Here is a 17,982-nt window from a genome sequence, read left to right on the forward strand (position 1 = left end):
AGGTCAGGGAGACACTCTGCACACCCACAAAGTTTGGCATCTCAAACTGCAAAAGGAATGACCACTCTCAGAATTAATGGGGAAAATACTGTATTTTCTTTTCAATTTTCTATGAAGAGACAATTAATTCTGACAGCAAAATAATTTTAAAAAACCAGTCACACGATTAGAGATGGGTTTAAAAATGCAAATAACAGAACAGGGGGAGGAGACCTATTCAGGGAAGACTGCAGTGAACTGGTCCTCCAGCCTATCCTACAGTGTGTCACTCAGGGCATCACTCTGGGCCATGCTTTCCCAGGCAGCTGCCTCCTGCCTGCTGACAGACCCTGGAGTCCCACCTGGAGTCACTGTGCTGGGACACACAGGCAGCGGGAGGCAGCGCACGCCCAGCACAGCCACGGCCCAAGGGCTCCATCTGAGGCTGTGCTGCACATCCCACTTCGATGCTGAAAATGTTCAAAAGCCACTGCCAGGTCCGTGTCAAGCTTCCACCTCACATCAGGTCTGGTCAGCAGGTACCCAAGAGGCCAACTCTGTCTTCCCATGCTGAAGAAATCCTGCAGCTGGGAAATGATGTAGCACAACTTGGAGGAGCTGGGGGAACTTAACTGGTGTGAAATTGAAGGTCTCTGGAGAGGTGCTGAATATTTGCTAATTTTGGAGCAGCTAGTGAAGATTTTTTTTTTTTTTGGTAACATGCTACTGCTCTCTGGCCAGTCTAAAACAGATGTCCTTTGGTGTCCAGATGCAGAGCTCCAGGTGAAGATTATGAGGAGGCAGAAGCAAGCTTTGGGGAGCAGCACTTGTCACATCTGGGGTTGCAGGGGACAATGCATGTGTCCCATGTGTGCCTACGCCTGTCCCCACTGTCCATGCCAGACCCCTCCAAGGTGAAGCATGGTTATAATGCCAAGCTTATTCCATTAGGCAAAACTGTCTATTCTTTCACTGCCCAAAGACCTTTCTCAAAAAATTTCTTGGCCCCACTGCTACTGCTGGCAGGATTATCAGTGAATTGTGGGTAGCCAGGATTTTGCCATCTGTTTAACCTGGTTTGAGGTCATGGCCGCCACTGATCTTATCTTTTTGCCACTCCAAGCTTTGTTCCTTATCTGCTGCCACTCCCTTAACTTCAGGAACTGATCCAGCACACTGGGAAAATGAAGAGAGTCTTTTACTCCCAGCACAAGGCCTGGGATTCTTGGCAGGCTCTCTTCTGCTTTCCAGTACTGCTTAAAACTAGTTTTATCATCCTCCCAGCTCCACCAGTGTTTGCCTACCAGTGCCAGCCCAGCAAGTGGCTCCACATGTGCAGATCCCGGCTCTCTGGGAGGATCTGTGTGCACAGCTAAATCAGCTAAATCTGAAGCAGGATTGTGCCTCACTCTCTGCAACACAGCTGGACATGAACAGACCTCACCAGTGTTAGTGAAGTGGAAAGCAGGAACAGAGGGTGTTAAAAGCAGCTGGATTTTGGGACAGGGCAGCAGGGAAAGTGAATGTAAGTCCAGCAGCTGCCATGGCATCCTCCTGCCCAGGAGGTTTGCTGGCTCTGCCAACTGTCTCTTGAGTTTTGGGCAGTTCAAAATGCTGTGAATCATGTTTCCAAAAGCTCTTATGTGGCTGACAAACAAAGATTTTACCAGTATGATTTCAGCTTGTTTCACTTAGTTGCTTCAGGAAACATTATTCTCAACTCGCTGGCTGTGGTTGAAACTGGGAAGATTTGGTGTTTGGGGAACCTGGGAGAAGGTCACTAAACTCAAGAGAACTTGTGCCACATGACTTTGCTCAGCAGAAGGCTGGACCTTCATGGCCCTGAATTCAAGTAACCTCTATTATAACCTATCTTGACCCCCTTAATATTCATACTGACTGAAAAGTCCCACTGTCTAGAGCCCCCCTACAAACCCATGTCCCATTATGTCGGGGATGTGGACCATGCCTCCCAGCCCTCTCACTAATGCCATCACTAAGCAAAACACACCACCACAGCCCTTAGGCTCTGAAACTCATCCTCTGGGCACGTTACCGTGCTTCCCCATCACTGCACTCAGGACATGCTCTCCTAGGACCAAACCAGCACAAACTCCTTGAGAAATGACCTCCTGGTTACTGCTTCAACCTGCCACGGAGGGGTCACAAAGACAGATTCTCCCAGGCCATTCACTCCCCTACTTCAGGAGTGAAAAAGCAGTAAGAACTAATGTGCAGGACAGCCCTCCCTTGTCCCTCTCCCCCAGCACAGAAGACCAAACCCAAGAGCAGTAGCACAGCCTCTCTGCACAAACAGATGTGCCAGGGGCTGGCTTCAGCCAGCTGCCTCCCCCCACCCTCCAGGAAGGACACCAGTGCTGGGAGATGTGAGAGGGCCTTGTTCAGCTCTGAGAATCATTCTCAAAAAGAACTACTGGAAGACCTAGCAGTAAAGCAAGGGACTACTCCAGCTGGAGTTGTCAGCTAGAGACCTCCCAGGACCACTTACTCAGAGTGGAAAAAGTAGCTAGCAGGGCACTAATAACTATTTCCCATGTAATTTTAAATCTAGTTCCATTTCTTTTTCCTTTTTTTTTTTTCTTTTCTCCTTTCCACTCACTGGATTTCTAATACTGGTAACCTTTCTCTACAGCTCCCGTGTGTGTGTGTTTTAAGTGTGTGTGTGGCAGAGGCAGTGGGGGGCAGCTCTTTAGGCACTTGTGGCAAAGCCAACGCGGTTGTTATCACGGTCAAAGGCAGAGTAGTAGGGTCCAATAAAGACATCTCCCAGGATCCAGAGAGGGCCCCCAGGGGGTGGGATGTCCAGGCCTGAAAAGCCACTCATGCAGATAGTCTCTCCTTGTGCACCAATCTAGAAAAAAGAGTGAGAGCTTCAATTTAAGCAGGCCGTTTCCTTTCCTCAACCTTGCAGGCTTGGCAAGAACACCTGCAAGGCTGCCTTTGCTTCAGCCTCTCCCAAACTGAGATCCACAGATTGCAAAAGTGACTCCCAACCCACTGCTTCTATGACTGCAAACCCAGCTCCCCCTCCCTTAAGCACTAAAGCATCAAGCAAAGCTGCACATGGCCACAAACCTCCCAGCCCACACAGCTCTGAATTAGAGCCATTGGTGAAGGTCTGCACAAGATGGTCCTTGCAAGTTGATTCTGATGGCTTAAATGACAGGCTGGTGGCCCCTGCTATAATAAGGCTGGCCTCATGGCACCAGAATACAGCAGAAAAGAGCTAAATGTTTGTTGAAGTGATGCAACAGCTTGCCTCACCTTCCTTAAACACCCTGCTATCCCTCACGAGCACTATGCATGGGGTCTTATTTCTGTGAGACTTTGATGAGGTTACCTGGATCCATCTGCAGTGCCACCTCCCTGACACCCCAACCTTTTAGATTTCTTCTTGAGCACCAGCTCCAGCACTGATTTGGCTGCTCTTGTGTTTTGTTGTAGTGGAAGCAAAAGCCAGGCCTTGGGGAAGAAGCATAAGGCTGGATAAATCTGCCTGGACATACCTTGAGGATATACTGGTCTCCTGTGAGGCTGAAGGACTTCCCTCCTAGTTTCATTGAGACGACAGGCAGCGTCAGCACTTTTTCACAGGGGACCATGTACTGAAATTCCAACAGTAAAGGCTTTAGATTGGACCTCCCACACTCTCCCACAGTCTTCCTTGAGCACAGTCATATCTTTGCTGTGGTTTTCATTAAACCAGCTCAGCTCAGACTGCAGAAGCTCGCCCTGGGATAAGCAGGCTGCTCCCTGCCTAGGGCTCCAAGCTGAGGGGCAAGAGGGCTTTATGGATGGGCACAGAGCCAAAGGATGTTGCAATTCAGCTTTTGGCTTTGCTGAGTCCCAGAGTGCCACAGCTGATGTAGCATGGCTGGGGGTATTTACCAGAGGGGAGGCAGCTGTGGCTCAGTACAAGGACAAAACCAGTTTCATTAGCAATGGCAAGTCTTGGGGATGATGGCAGGTCTAAGCCAACTGTTGCTGCAGCTTGGGGTCTCTGACACTGCAGAAAACCCCAACAAATGCTTATGGCTCTGATTCGGGAGGACTTTCAGAGCAGGCATTTTTCAACAGGGTCTTTATAATCCATATTCTTCCACAATTTTAGGGAGGGAAGAGAGTCTTGTGATATTAGCTTTGATAGTTGAAAACTTTCATGCAAAGGGTTGCCATTTGCATGAAATATACTTTTATTAAAGTGTCTCTGGACTCATATTAATGTGAATCCTTCGTCTCAGCTGCAACTCAGATCCCTTCTCTTCCACCTTCCAGAGATGGGTGGCAGAGGTGACTCAAAGCTTCCCAAAGTTCACGGGAGCTGGGCTTTCTACCATGAGCATGAGCAGGTAGTGAATGCTGCCCAGGGTGAAAAGATGAAGGGGTCCCTGCTGTGCCAGTGGCTTTTCCAGGAGCACAGGCTGAGAACAAAGATGAGAGGGAGCAAAAGACTAGGGTCTCAACAAGCATTTGGGTAACAAAGTAGAGTGCAAGCATAGGTGCTGTGATGGCCATAGACCCCCACATTTTCAGCCTGGCCTCACCTCGCCTTTTATGAGTGGTTTTGCACCAATGGCCTCCTGTATCTTCTTCACTTCTTTGGTGGGGCCAGTGATGAGTGAAGTTCCTGTGTCCACAATGGCCTCACAGCCCCCCTCACACACGCTTGGCCCATCGGCAACTTCCACCCTGGGGAGAGATGCCCAGACATTAGACAACCCTTAAAGACCTCCCAGAGAAGACTGCAGGAAGCAGTATGCAGGCAGGCAAGGGAGGGCTGTAACAGACACCCAGGAAGGACAGATGTTCAGAAACACTGATGCAGCACCAACTCAGACCCCCCGGCTCGCTGTTGTCTGCTCGTGACTGAGCAGGTGCTTTGAAGTGTAACTGCATTTCTGCAGAGTCTGGATGCTGCCTGCGTACCCTGCCTGCTACCTGCACTCCAGAGCTAGTGTCATAGCTAATGGACATGGGAGAGAGCTAAGGACAATGAATTACGGACTTTTATGGCCTGTGCTACTGCAGAAAAAAAAGGGTTAAAGGGGTGGTGTTACAGCCATGGGCAAGGGAAGGGTTCCTGTGCAGAGGAAAGGCAAGCCAGGAGTTGCTTGGCTTCCTCGCCCGCATTGCATTTCACAGCAGTGCAGAAAGACAAAGCCTTCTAGCTAAGGGTCTGCCATACTTTGCCAACGCTGCAGCTCTGGGGGAAAATGAGAACTGAAACGCCACACTGGGGAGGGATGCAATTCTCAGGAAAAGGACACACTCTGATCACAGGGCACTTTTAAGTTCCCATCACGTGGGAGAGCTCAGAATAGACGTGGGGCTGGCGGCCGTCAGCTCAGCCGGCTCTCCTCCCCTCTGCCTCCAACAATGCGCGCTGATTGCTGCGCCGTGCCCTTCAGTCAAGGGCTGGCTTCCTGAGGCCTCATCCTGCTCCTCCGGAGCGGTGTGCAGGACAGCCATGCAGCTCAGGCCTTGCTGAGAGCTGAGAAAAACTGGGGCTTAATCTATGGGGCTCGCCCTGCCTGCAAGGAGGACACACTGGCATTCTTCTCTGCTTTGCAGGGATGCAGCAGGCATCCTTTCAAAGGTCAAGGGTCAAGCCACAAACAAGAGGAAAGGATTTTGCAGAACATCTCCTTACGGCTTCTGCCTTTTGTCTCCTTCCAGTGACAAACAACCCAGCCCTAGGGTGGGATTTAATCTGCTTTTTGTAGTGTGGATGTGTTGCAGGGATGATTCCTTTTCGAGGAGGATCTCACTGAAGCCTCAGGCATGTGCTGTCAGCACATGTGACCCCATACATGTAGTCAGGTGGATGGGGAACTTACGAGTCCATGTGGATCTGCCAGTAGGCCTTGCGTGTCACATTAAACCAGCTGAACTCGCCCTTGTAATACTTGGGGTCGGTTCCTCCCAGGACCATCTCACCGCCAGGGACACCAGAGGGATCTCTGAAAAACAATACCCAAACCTGTGAACATCAAGGGCAGGGTGAGAACAACCTGCTTCAAGTGCCTCCCAAAACACCTGCTGGGGTGCTTGGAGGTGAAGCACAGCTTTAACAGTACTGGAGACACATAACTTATGTCATGCTATGTTCTACCAATATAAGGACAGATACTGTGAGATAGGCTGGGATGGGGAAATGGGAATATTTTGGCCCAGCCAAAGCAACCTGCAGCTTTTCACCTGGTACTTTCTCACAGAAACCTGGAGAAACTCATGGCAGGAAGTGGGATGGCAAAGGGGAACTAAGCACTGACACAGGGACTTCCTAAATCAGCTTGTAAAAAGTGCCTATGCAGGGCTGGTCACAGCTGCTGCAGGGTTAGGTTATCTGCCCTCAACTCTACCAACCAGCAGCCTTGAAGTGAATCCTCAAGGTTACCATCAGATAAGAGCTGACTGGTGAGCAGATGGGAAGAAATATGGTGATGGGGGAGGGCTGGTGCTTGAATGGCCAGCAGCAGCCCTCTCTGCCCTACCTGCTCTTGGCATGCTACTTTTTGGGCTGAAGTAGTTCAGAGTCGCTGCTGTGGTGCCAGAAAACTGATGGGGTGTCCTGTGGGGAGCAGGAGCGGGTGGGAAGGTGCTGGCAGCTGCAGAGGAGGATTTCCCAGAGTGGTTAGAGCATTGGCCCGCTCATTAGTGATGATTGCTGGGGGGACACCTTTGCCGAGGAGGCGACATGGTGATGACCACATGGCTTATGGATTTTGGCAGCAGACTGGGGCTGTTTACCTCTCTAAAGGGGACTGCACTAATATCAAACTCATGATCACAGCCCTGTTTATTTTTATTTCTCTTTCCTCTGGAAACATCCTCTGTCTATTCATCAGTTAAGAAATCTGGTCACAGATCCACCCAGCTTTTTATCAGTAAAAGAACTGCATTTCTACTTCCCTTCTCCTTACTTCATAACAGCAAACACAAGAGATTTTGGCCTGACAGCTCCTGCAAGCAGAACTTGCTGTGACTTCCTCAACTGGGAAGTGCTGTCCAGAGTGTAAAACAGCAGATGACAAGAGGTGCTACTGGAAAACAGAGAAAAGCCCACTGGCCTTGCCCTCGCAACCAGAGGTGTGCCACCAAACTCAACAATACCTGTTTAGGTAGAAAGAGAACATATTTTTTTCAACCAGCTTCTGTTTCATGACATTATCGAAGAAAGGCTCGGCACCCTCCACAGAGATCTTTGGGAATGCCAGGCCCAGGATGCCATCAAACTTGGCAGCGATGAATGTCATGCCTGGCTGCTTTGTGGCCTCCCCAAAGGTCTGATCCAGGATTTTCAAGTCACCAAGCTGTGGGGAGATGGGGAGAGAAGGGAAAAGCAGATTGTAAAGAAAACTGACTCAGGGGACCTGGGTAACAGAACCTCACTGAACACAGGCTGTAGCACGTCCCTCAGCGTGCTGCCACACTCCTGCCTGCTTCCACCACTGCATTTGTAGGCAGCTGCAGAAACCAGATACCCTGGTGCCACTCTTGTCAGGGGAAGAGACTGGCAACTCTGGCTCAGTGGAACCTCCCAAGTCCCTGCAAAGCCCAGCATACTTCTAAGGGCAGGAGAATCCCTTTAGCCTTTTGCAGTGCCCCAGCACTGCCTTGCTGTTCTGCAGGCCCTCCTCTTTGCACAGAGGACCCATATTCATTTGTCCCTCCTCCATTTCCTCCTCTATCACCTATTTCATCATTTCCTCCCAGTCTGAAAAGCTCTTGTGCTTTTCTTTTTATCCTCTTCTCCACTCTGGACATCTTATAAGTCATCTGTGTATCCTACCTCCTTGGGTGCTGCACCCATCCTTGGTTGGGAGCACAAATCCCTCCCACCTCTGCCCACAATCCCTGTGATCTCCCCCACATAAGAAACATCCCCGGGACATTGCTGAATCTCTTGCAAGAGCCACCAGCCTGCAGAGACCTCCCGTGAAAGCGGAGATGACCCAGCCAAGAAAGTGAGGTTGAGCATGAAGCACGAAAATAGCATGCAGAGTACTGAGAATTCAAAGGTCACCTCCCTTGCCAGCCATGAGAAGGACTGGCATTCCCCGCCGGAAAGCTGAAACGCCTTCCAAGGGCAGATCCCCAGAAAGAAGATGATCAGAGAAAGGAGGATAGCTCTGCTGATGGGGAGCAGGATGCATCTGCTGGCTTCTGGCTCTAGCAGTTCAGGAGGCTTGTGAGCTTCTGGCTGACCACAGGCAATTTTAGCATCCACACTAGGACAATTTCAGCCTCTCAGCCTGCAGCTAGCAGCCCTGTAGTGAGCCAGGCTGGACTGACAAGCTGGCCTCTCCTACCTGATGGCAGATAACGATCCCTGTAAATTACTAATATCCCCCCAGGGCTAGTGCAAGGCTGGGACAGCAGTGCTGCCTTTAATGGCATTGGAGGACTGCACTAGGAAAGGGCGATCGAGCCTTGCGAAAGCTAAAAGCCACAGGGCAGGATGTGGGGGGAAAGCACACAGCAATGCATCCGCTCGCCAGCGCCTGCCCCAGTTGTACACTCCAGGTTTACAAAAGCCACCCCTTGGCACCACTGATCCTCAGTTCAATGAAGCTTCTACTTAAAGTAAAATGCAATGGACTGATAACACTGAGTGTCAGGTTTGTTTGAATATTGCTCTGCTTGCACATCCCAAGGGGGAGGCAGATTTCTGCCCAGTCATGGATTCCCAGCAGACCCTGCCTGCACTTGGTCCTCAGCAGGGCTGAGACCCAAGACTATCTTTAGCAGAGTGCTCCTGCCAGGTCACAGATCCTTCGTCTCTGTCTCCTGGCTGGCTCTTGCCTCAACACTGAGCAACCAAAAATCATGACCAGTGGATGGCTGTGTGGTGGGCACACTCCAGCACTTTGCAGACAGGCGTCAGCGCTCCACAGCTCGCCTGGCCTTGTTTGTGGCCTCAGCCAGCAGTTAAGCACTGGATGGCAAAGGCCAAAAGGTGAGGGCCTCTAAGGCACAGCTTGGTACCAGGGCTTGGGATGTAGAGGCACAAGGGAGAGGCAAGGAAAGTAATCTCCTGTACAGTGTATCTGCACTGCAGTCATGCAAGAGACACTGTGCCCCATAGTCAGCTAAGTTTCCTCTGCTGTCCTTGAAGGACATCCCAAGGTTGGGCTGTGATAAAGAGATGAGATGTCTGAGCAGCAGAGGGCTGGCTGAACCTGCTGCTCTTTGGAGAGCAAGCAGCACTGCGGAGTGTGGCGCTACAGGGCATTGCAAACGAGAGAGGATGTTCAACATGAGCTCATCACCCTCTCAAAAAAACACTAGGGCTGAGGGACTCTGGACTACCTGCCAACAAGCATCTTTGGTCAGATATCAGTGCTAGCAGAGGCTGCTGTGGCTGCTTTCACCCACCAGCATGGCTGGAGCCAAGAGGGACACCCTGAAGGTTATTTCAATGTCTTTCTTTCAACACTATAGCTGACTGGGAGCTTGCCTACAACATGTTGTGCATCAGAGGATGCATCCTTGTGTCCAAGCTGAAGGTCCCTGACCCTCAGAGTCACCCCTGCTCCTGCCTACTACAAGTCGAACATTGCTCAGCTCCATGCAAGAGGTTTCTCTTGTTTCTGCACAGACAGAAAACAAATGCTACAAGCTATGCTGTCTGACAAGAGCCATCCCCACTTCCCAAACAAACTGAGGCAAAAAATCCTTCCTCTGAGCTGCAGGGAAGTGGAGAACTAATCAGCAAACAGGCACTAGGGTGACAATTACAAACCAGCAAAAAGAGAAAAAACGGCAATCTTCTTTCTGACTCATTTCAGCCCTTGCATTAAGCCCACACTTTCTAAGGACAATGAAGTTTGATGTTTGTCTTACTGCATCTCTGGATGCAGCATAGAGGCAATGACTGATGCTTCCAGGCTAGCCTGAAATCTTCATGCTGTAAGGATGGGCTAAAGAGTGCATCCTGCAAGAGTCACAGACTTTAAGCTTCTCCTGGATACTTTTTGATTCTGATGAAATTGGTAAGCCAATACTTTTCAGCTGAACCTGAACAGAAACGTCCAAATCCCCAGATTTATGTGCTTATTCAAAACTTTTGCTTTGTTTCTCCTCCCCTGCAAAGCAAACATATGCTCTTATCCCCTGCCAGGAGAGCGAGTAATCTGCGAGCACACGCACCCCTGATGTTTGGCAACTGGCAAACTCTCCCGAGCATCTGTACCTGGGAGGAATTCATGAAAGGCACTTGTCCTTCACAGGACAGAAAGCTCAGTCTTTGCTTGCTGAAAAGCAAACTGTGAAGCAACTACCACCCAGCTAACTCAAACTGCACCCTGAACACTGCTGGAGAACCTCTCCCCAGGGTGTTACCCAGCCTGTATAAGCGTAAGAACCAGTTCTTGACGTGAGACCAGGATGGGGCAGTAAAGAGACCTTTTCTGGTCTGTGTTTGGGCAGCTGCCCATGTGGGCATCCACTAATGTGTGGATATTGGCCAACAACAAGCTGGGCACCACCAGCAGTCTGTGAAGTGGTGTTGGCATATGCTTGGGCTGCTAAGTTTTGGGGTCACCAGAAAAAAGGTTGGAGGGATGGCCAGAGACCATATTTGCAGGGACACCATGTGAGCAGTCCCCACTCCAAGCCTGCTGACCTGCAGATCAATACCTTCTCCCTTCTCAGCCAGCCATGGTTATTGCTCCCTTTTACAGTCATCATTACAAAGTCAGTCATTTCAAAGGACTTGGAAACACAGCACAGAAGGATGTTCTATACGAGTAGGACACTCAGGAAAGGAGATCCATTGAAATCTAAGAGCTCCGAGCACTTCCTGAAAGCAGTCTGGGGCAGTGGTAACTCACCGTGACTACGTCTTGGCTGAGGAACCCGGAAAGGCTCCCTGTCCCATAGCGGATGGCAAACTTGGTGCCGTTCTTCACGTAGGTGCTGGATTTAGCAGAGTCATACTTGTGGTGCAGCACTGCAGGTGGGAAAGGGGACACAAGGGGACACACAGCATTAGTGCTCCTTTACACCTACAGTTCCCCAAAACTTAACCCCACACCATCCAGTTTATCCACACAAATGGACACTCAATGATGAGAAGATGGGCCTGAATGCAGGGTTTCATGAGCCCAGATTGCTTAATAAAGCATTTCCAGTGTCTGGGGAATTAGGTGGGCAGATCCAATTCAGGCTGTTAAATCCGATTTGGCCACTGGGTATTAAAAGCCTAGAGGCTATGTGGTTGGTGTGGTGTGTTAGTCAGCAGAGCAAAATGTATTCCTCCACATGCCATAAAGAACCAGGGTGGCTTTAAATATAGCCTACTCTGGGCAGGAACATTTTCACCTCATGGACTTATCTGTTTCTTTTACAGGAGTAGCTGGAAATTTTTCGAATATTGTTTTTAGTACAGAAAGAATTAGAAATATTCTTTTATTTGCAGAGGAGAAGGGCTTTCCCCTAGTCTAAGCTGTTTTTCCCCTTGGCTGGGTTGGGAGCTGTAGGATATCCCTGGTTTTATGGGCAGGCAGATTCCTCCTCCCCAGACTCCTCCCGAGTCACGAGCTGGCCAGCGCAGTCCCATGGCTGGTTGCTGAGTGGTGCAGCCAGCAGCTGAGGATGAACCAGCCGAGCCCTACACAATGTGACAGAGCTACACAAGGAGTTTCCCAGCTAGGCTGTCTGGGTCCCAGTTTGGATTCCAGTCTGGCAGGAGGTTAAGCTCCTTGTATATTCACAAAACGAGCCCTTCGGTCCCAGCACCTCCCGGGCATGGCACTGCCTTGAGAAACCATCTCCCTGCTACAAATCAGGAACCCCCTAGGCATCCCATGACTGAACCTCACCACCCTGTCAGTGTCCTAAATCTCACTTCACATATGCAAAGAGAAGGCCTGTGTAAAAGAAGTCCAAATTTCTACTCTACTCCCAATGAGCACTGTGGAATGCCTTTCATGGTTGCATTTGTTGACTCCACAGGTTTCCCCACTTTGCTTAAGCAGCACAACCAGTGGCTTTTGAATGGCATTTTGCCATAGCCAGGTTTGACATCTTCAGCTGTGGAATGAATGCCACAGAATAAAAAAAACCAACTTGTAGTCCCTAAGACATTCTCATTTCATTGTGCCTACCTGGCTCTCGTTAATTATAACTCCATAAACATGCACACACATGCTCTGTGCAGCAATAAACCAGAAACTAGGACAGTTTCTATCAGATCTGGCAAGAGGCTGACTTAAAAAAAGTCAGCCTTGCGCAATGGGATAACAGCAGCATTGGTCTATAATTTGGGGAGAAACATCACAGCCGATGATGCTGCTCCCCTGCTGTAGGGCTGAAGCTGTTGGGGAAGATTTGGCCCTGTATAGGGGTTACTTGGCAAAGAAACCCAGGAAAGGACTAATGAAGCTGGGATTGTATTTCCAGCTCTCACCCTAAAAAGCCCATCAGCCTCTGGTAAGTCCTTTCATGCTGCTGCCTCAGTTTCTCCTCTTGCGATACAAGTCTCTGCATTTTGCAGGGAAGGAGAAGCTGTTTAGCAGCTTCTGGCACTTGTGACACTTACTGCAGGCGATGTCCAGCATGGAACAGTGCACGGATGGCACCCAGAGGTTGGAGGAGCCAGTGTCAAAGATCACAGTGAAATTCTGGGGCGGCGTTCCAATACCAATCACACCGAAATACTGGGCCTGCAAGGCAGAAGAAGGGAACCATAAGCAGAAGCAGCTGGCTAAAAGCAGGGATTAAAGATCAAAAAATCTCTTAGGGTTGAATAGAAAATCAGCTTCTTATCTAGACATTGCCCTCCTCTTGGTTTTGGCACCGATAGGTTCCCGGCCTTTGTCCTCTGGAAGGGAGGTTCCCCTCCAGCGTTCATTACAGTGGGTGTGAAAAGGATAAATTGAGGACAAGTGGGATGGGTGTGTGCGGGGGAGGACATTTGGGGCATGGAGACAGAGAAGGAAGAGAAGGGGGAAGGTCTGCAGACTAGCATGCAGTTCACTACAAGGATGAGAAAAAATGATGGAAGAAAGCCAAGCAAAACACCTGCGTTATTGAAAAGCTGAAACTGGCTGGGAAGCTGCTTTGCTCGTGGGTTTGCAGAGAAACTGTGGGTTGCAGCGAGCAGCAGCACTGCCCACTGCAGGTGGAGGTACAGCTGGTGCTTGCTGGTGAGCTCCAGGAATGGGGGGTGAATAAACAAATGCTCAGTCTCGAGAGGTGGAAGACTGGAGGAGTGGTGGGAGCAAAGTGCATGAGCAGCAGCATCACCAGAAATGGATTTAGGCCTCCAGGGTAAAGGACTGGAGGAAGTCCCTGTAGCACAGGTATGTGGTGGATACACCTTTGCTCTAAGACTACATTTCTGCTGGGACTGGAAGAAACTTGAATGGCTGAGTTGTTGGCAAAGTATCCCTCTCTCCACAGAGGAGAGGACGAATGGAAAATGCTAGGCAGGTGGTACATGGACTCATTTTTCCCCAGTCCTCCCGAACAGGCAGGGAGCTGTGTCCTGCCTGGTGAGCAGCTGGTTCAGGGTTCTGGAGAGAAGGCTGCTAGCAAGGGAAGTCAGCCAGTAGCCTTTCCAAACCCCACGTGTACTTAATTAAGAGGGGGGAAAGGGGGGAGGGGAAGAAAACAGGATTATCAAAGCTGTTCACCTCCTGTGCGCTTAGTTTGCAAGGCTTGCTCACTAACTAATTAACAATCCATTGCAACATTGCAATTAGCCATAATGGGGAGGCAGCACTTGCTTCCAGTGGTTCTGTAATTATTGCTGGGGCTTGAAAACTAACCCCTGGTACAGGGGCTCCGTTTCTCACACACACAGACCCAAGAAGGGTCCCAGGGCAGGAAGCATACAAGGCAGGCTAGTGAGGGTTGTCCCAAGACATTCAGCAGCAAAATTCATTCAGCCAGGCTGGGAGGGACCCAGTGGTCCCTTATCTGCCACCACAGGTTGGATTAGTGCCTTTGTGACAAGGGAAAACAGTGCAGCCCTGAGTGGCGGTCTGAGCTGTGGCTGCAAAAGACAGCACTGTGACACAACCGCTCGGCCTGGCTTTCAACACTGCCAACTGAAACACCGGTGGCCCTTCCCAGGACAGGACGGCGCTGGCTGGGTGACAAGAGCCGCTGGGGAAGGGCAGCAGGGGGAACGTACACTGAATTAATGCCTAAATATCTGGGCCCAGTTTTATTCTGCCAGCTAATGCTCATATCCTACACTGCCCGGTAAGGAACCCTGAAATAGTAAACCCCACACGTGTCTGGCAGCAGGGCAAGGGCAAACTTCATGCCCTTTATCTGGCTTCTCCTTCTGCCACCACCCAGCTCGCTTTGCTCCCTAAGTTGCTGACAAGAAAGTGGAGATAAAAGGTGGCTTTTCCCAGGGCAGTGCAAAAGGTGAAGGATAGTCAGAGGAAGGGTCCTGCATCCCCAGAACCATAGTAAGCTAGCATCCTCAAGGAGTGGAGCATGATTTTTATGCCCCTGTCTTGCCAGAAGTAGAGTCCAAACAGCCAGAAGATGCTAGAAAGGATTGTAAGTCAGCAGCCCTCTATTTAGGATTGTTAATTAGTGACAAAGGGGAAAGGAAATAGGTCACAAACTGAAAAGCTCCTGCTTGGGTGGCAGCCGCTTGTTTGTTGTTGTTATAATTACTAGTATTAGTATTTTTAATTTAGTAACGATGGGAAGCACCTTTTGGTATGCACTCACTAAGCCACGGAGGTGCATGAATGTCCTAGAGGATCAACATCTCTCCCTCCTTTGCCTTCCTGGCTGGTGGGAGGCTGGCATGTCTCACCCCCACCCCGGGATGGGTACCCCTACAGGTGACATTGTGCTGGGGTCTGTTGCAGTGCAGGGGATGGTCTGCAGGGGGGTTGTTACTCACATCCATGTAGTTCTTCAAAATTTCCGGAGTGGGCTTACCCTCCTCGGCAAAGCCCAGCTTGTACTTGATGGCCTGGGTGATGGCATTCATATCTGGGATCTCACTGCCTGCCTCTCTCAGGATCCGCCGCATGGAAGGGAACTTGGTCAGGGGGATCCTGTGTGGAGACGGCAAGCACACACCTGTTAAGAGGGGGTGCGTAGGGCAGGGATGCCTAGGGAAGGGGGGCAGCAGGGCTCCATTCGAAACAGGGGACACGCCGGTACGAGGTGGGTGAGGTTTGGGCTCCTGCCAGCACCCTATGCTAGATCCCCCTCGCCGCGCTGCGTTCAGTGTTTTTCCCAAAGCCAGAGGAAAGGGGGATAGGCCGGCGGGCTGCCAGAGGGTCACCAGGTGTAGGGGAAGCTGGGGCGAGGCCCCTCCATGCGCACGATGGGGGGGATGTTCCGAACCTTCCCCTCCTTGCTTTGATGGCGGGGGAGCCACCCGCTATGGAGGGCTATAACAGGAGCTCGGAGGCCACCGCTGCAGCAGCACCGGGGGTACTTTTCCCATGTCCCCCCAACCCGGGGGGCTCAGCAGCTCAGTGAGGAACCCCCTCCTCTCACCTGATGAGGGCGGCGCAGGACCCGGCCAGGGCGAGCAGCAGGAGGAGGCCGCGGGGGCCCATGGCGGCGATGGCGCTGCTGGCGACAGTGACGAGGGGTCAGAGGCTGGAGGTCCCGACGCTGAGAGGCCGCGACGTCGCTGCCGCTTTCCGTCCCTGTTTTTGTAGGCAGAGCGGCCCCTCTCCACGGATTTCTGGAGTCAGCTGACGGTCTAAAATTGCAACCAGCGGCGTCACGTGAGGGCGGGCCGGGGCGGGGAGCGGGGCCGGGGGCGCCGCCTCACGGCTCTCCCCGGGCTGACCCCCGGCGTCTCGGGCCGTGACTCAGCCCCCGGGAAAGGGGAATAAACACCATGAAATCAGTCACGAGATGCCTGCCCGGCCGCGCGTGCCCCGTTCTGGACTGCCTTTAACTTCCTTCTGCGGGGCTGGTGCATTTTTTGTTCTTTCCAGGTTATCTGGCGTTTTTTCTCCCAGGGAAGTGGAGAGGGGGGGACGCAGGACACCAGCACAGCCCCAGCAGCAGACCCCCAGTTCCTCGCGGGGCTCGGCTGCTCACGGACCTCGGCCACCACTGTCACCACGGGGGTTTCATTGTGCACCCTGCCCAAGGGGCCCTGGCAGCCCCCAGCCCTGCGTTTCTCCCTGGCACCAGGACACCACCAGTTTGGGGGATTCATCCCTCCAATCTGTCTGAGCTGGGTGTTTGTGGAGAAGATGGGCATATCATAGGCCACAGCTTTTTTGGGAGGTGTGGTGGGGAGCCAGTAGGAGATGTCAAGCCACATCTCCCACCCGTCAAAATGCACTGTGGCGGTACTGTGCCACCTGCAGCCACCGAGAACGATGCTGGTGCAGGGCAGAGCCAGGGGGACACTGGCCACCAGCAGTCCCTGAGGTCTGCCCCTTCCTCAAAATGCAGACTGAGTACCAGGATGGGTTCTTCACCATCACTGGAGTGTGGTAACAGGGTTCAGAGGTGTCACCCCACCAACTCAGGAGGCCACAGCTAATCTCTGTCCAGTTTGTCCCGACAGAGCTCCTACAGAGCCACGAGATCTGCTGGAAAAAGAGTAAAAATGAAATCGGATTTACAGTAATTTTCCCTTCCAAGTCCTGAGGGCTGAGGGCGCTTGTTTTCTGCTCTGCTTGTGCCTAGTCGGGGTGATGGGAAAGTAGCAGCCTGTGGGACGAACTGAGCATTGTTGGAGTGGGGGACCCCTAGCTTTGCAATGAGGTTCCTGTCCCTCTCCCATCACATTTGTGTTCATGCAACTTCTGTAAAATTGCTGGGTCATGTCACTGGCACCTCACTTGCACCATCTCCTTCCCATACTCCGTCCCTAAGCCTCTTCCATTCTCCCATGGCCTCATGCAGGACCCTGCTGCCCTAGGTCCATGCATGCTACCCCCCAAGCCGTGATCCATCCTGAGTATTTTTAGAGGGCATTTCTACCCTGGGCTGTATCTTGTCCCACGAGCTCTCCAAATTGCCACATCTTGGTCAAGCTGATGGGCTTCAGGAAGCCTGCTGCCTGCTTGTGGGACACACATGCCTTTGGGATGAGGATTTCTGGAGGCATTGGTTGAACCTGGTGGGTCCCGTTATTTCAGCCAGCACCTGCTTCCCTCCTGCCCCTGCGGGTGTGTGGTCAAGCCGAGTGCCACTGACCATGAGTCAGCAAAACCCGTTGTCCTCCCGGCCCCGAGGCACTGCATGACTCAGCAAAATCCCGTGTGGCTCATTCGGGCAAGGGGCCAAGGCATAGCGGGTCGGCAGCACCGGTACCTGACCCCAGAGGCATCGCTGCTGCTGCTGCTGCTGCTGCGGGCTCCAGCTCACGGGTCTCCTCCTCTCAGCCCCCATCAGATCGTGGGCAGGAGTGGGTCAGACATAAACCAGCCCGACTGTGGCCCCATCCCAGCAAACCCACCCTCACAAAGGGCTCTAAACAACCCCTTTACAAATGTGCTTTGCAGACAAAAAGGACAGCCCTGACACCAGGCCCAGGCCTCCCCTACGTCCCTTATAGGCTTTCCTGGAGCCTGTGGCAGAGCCAGTGAAGTACCAGTCCTCCTCCCTTCTCTTTGAAGTGGCTGGGAAACTGTAGCTGGCCAGACAACCTGCACCTTGGCCCCCAGGCTGGGGCACATATGGTAGCTCCTCGAGCGTTTCCAGTCTGGCCAGTCTCTGCTAGAATCCCGTGGCTATGGAGTGGGTTCCAGTGTGCAGGGATGGGCCGGTGAGTACAGCATGCCACACTAGTCACGTACCATCACACAATGCAGCAAAGTGCTTCAGCAGAATAAAGAACTCTGGACCCAGGCTGTGTCTGGTTTTTTGATTCCAAGGGATTAGAGGCAAGTTTTGCTGTTATGAATGAGTCTTATCTTGAGTTTCATGGTAGCAAGGCTTGTGTCCTCATCTGGGACTGCTCTCATAACCTGCAAGAGGCTCGCTGCTTTTTGAGCAAAGTGACTTACATGTCCCCTGTTT

General features: G+C 51.7%; 1 protein-coding gene across 1 annotated transcript; it reads right to left on the minus strand.

The window, feature by feature from the left end:
- Positions 1-73: 73 nt before the first annotated feature.
- Positions 74-15,834, minus strand: CTSD (cathepsin D). Its single transcript, XM_041414991.1, has 9 exons — positions 15,487-15,834; positions 14,879-15,035; positions 12,545-12,668; positions 10,836-10,954; positions 7,114-7,313; positions 5,838-5,960; positions 4,545-4,689; positions 3,507-3,605; positions 74-2,851 (listed from the first exon to the last, which is right to left on the minus strand). The coding sequence occupies exons 1-9, from the start codon at positions 15,546-15,548 to the stop codon at positions 2,690-2,692; spliced, it is 1,191 nt and encodes a 396-aa protein (XP_041270925.1). The 5' UTR covers positions 15,549-15,834; the 3' UTR covers positions 74-2,689.
- Between the last annotated feature and the right edge of the window lie 2,148 nt (positions 15,835-17,982).

This window comes from Onychostruthus taczanowskii, unplaced genomic scaffold (assembly GCF_017590055.1).
Source record: "Onychostruthus taczanowskii isolate IOZ18803 unplaced genomic scaffold, ASM1759005v1 scaffold49, whole genome shotgun sequence".
Taxonomy (NCBI): Eukaryota; Metazoa; Chordata; class Aves; order Passeriformes; family Passeridae; genus Onychostruthus; species Onychostruthus taczanowskii.

What these genes read in the sequence shown, in the direction of transcription:
- CTSD (XM_041414991.1), bottom strand. Translation starts at nt 15,548, where the DNA reads ATGGGCCCCCGCGGCCTCCTCCTGCTGCTCGCCCTGGCCGGGTCCTGC. An exon ending in TTTTGAAGAACTACATGGAT is followed by an intron (nt 12,669 to 14,878) that starts GTGAGTAACAAC and finishes TCTGCCTTGCAG; the next exon opens with GCCCAGTATTTCGGTGTGAT. An exon ending in GAGACCAGTATATCCTCAAG is followed by an intron (nt 2,852 to 3,506) that starts GTATGTCCAGGC and finishes TCTTTTTTCTAG; the next exon opens with ATTGGTGCACAAGGAGAGAC.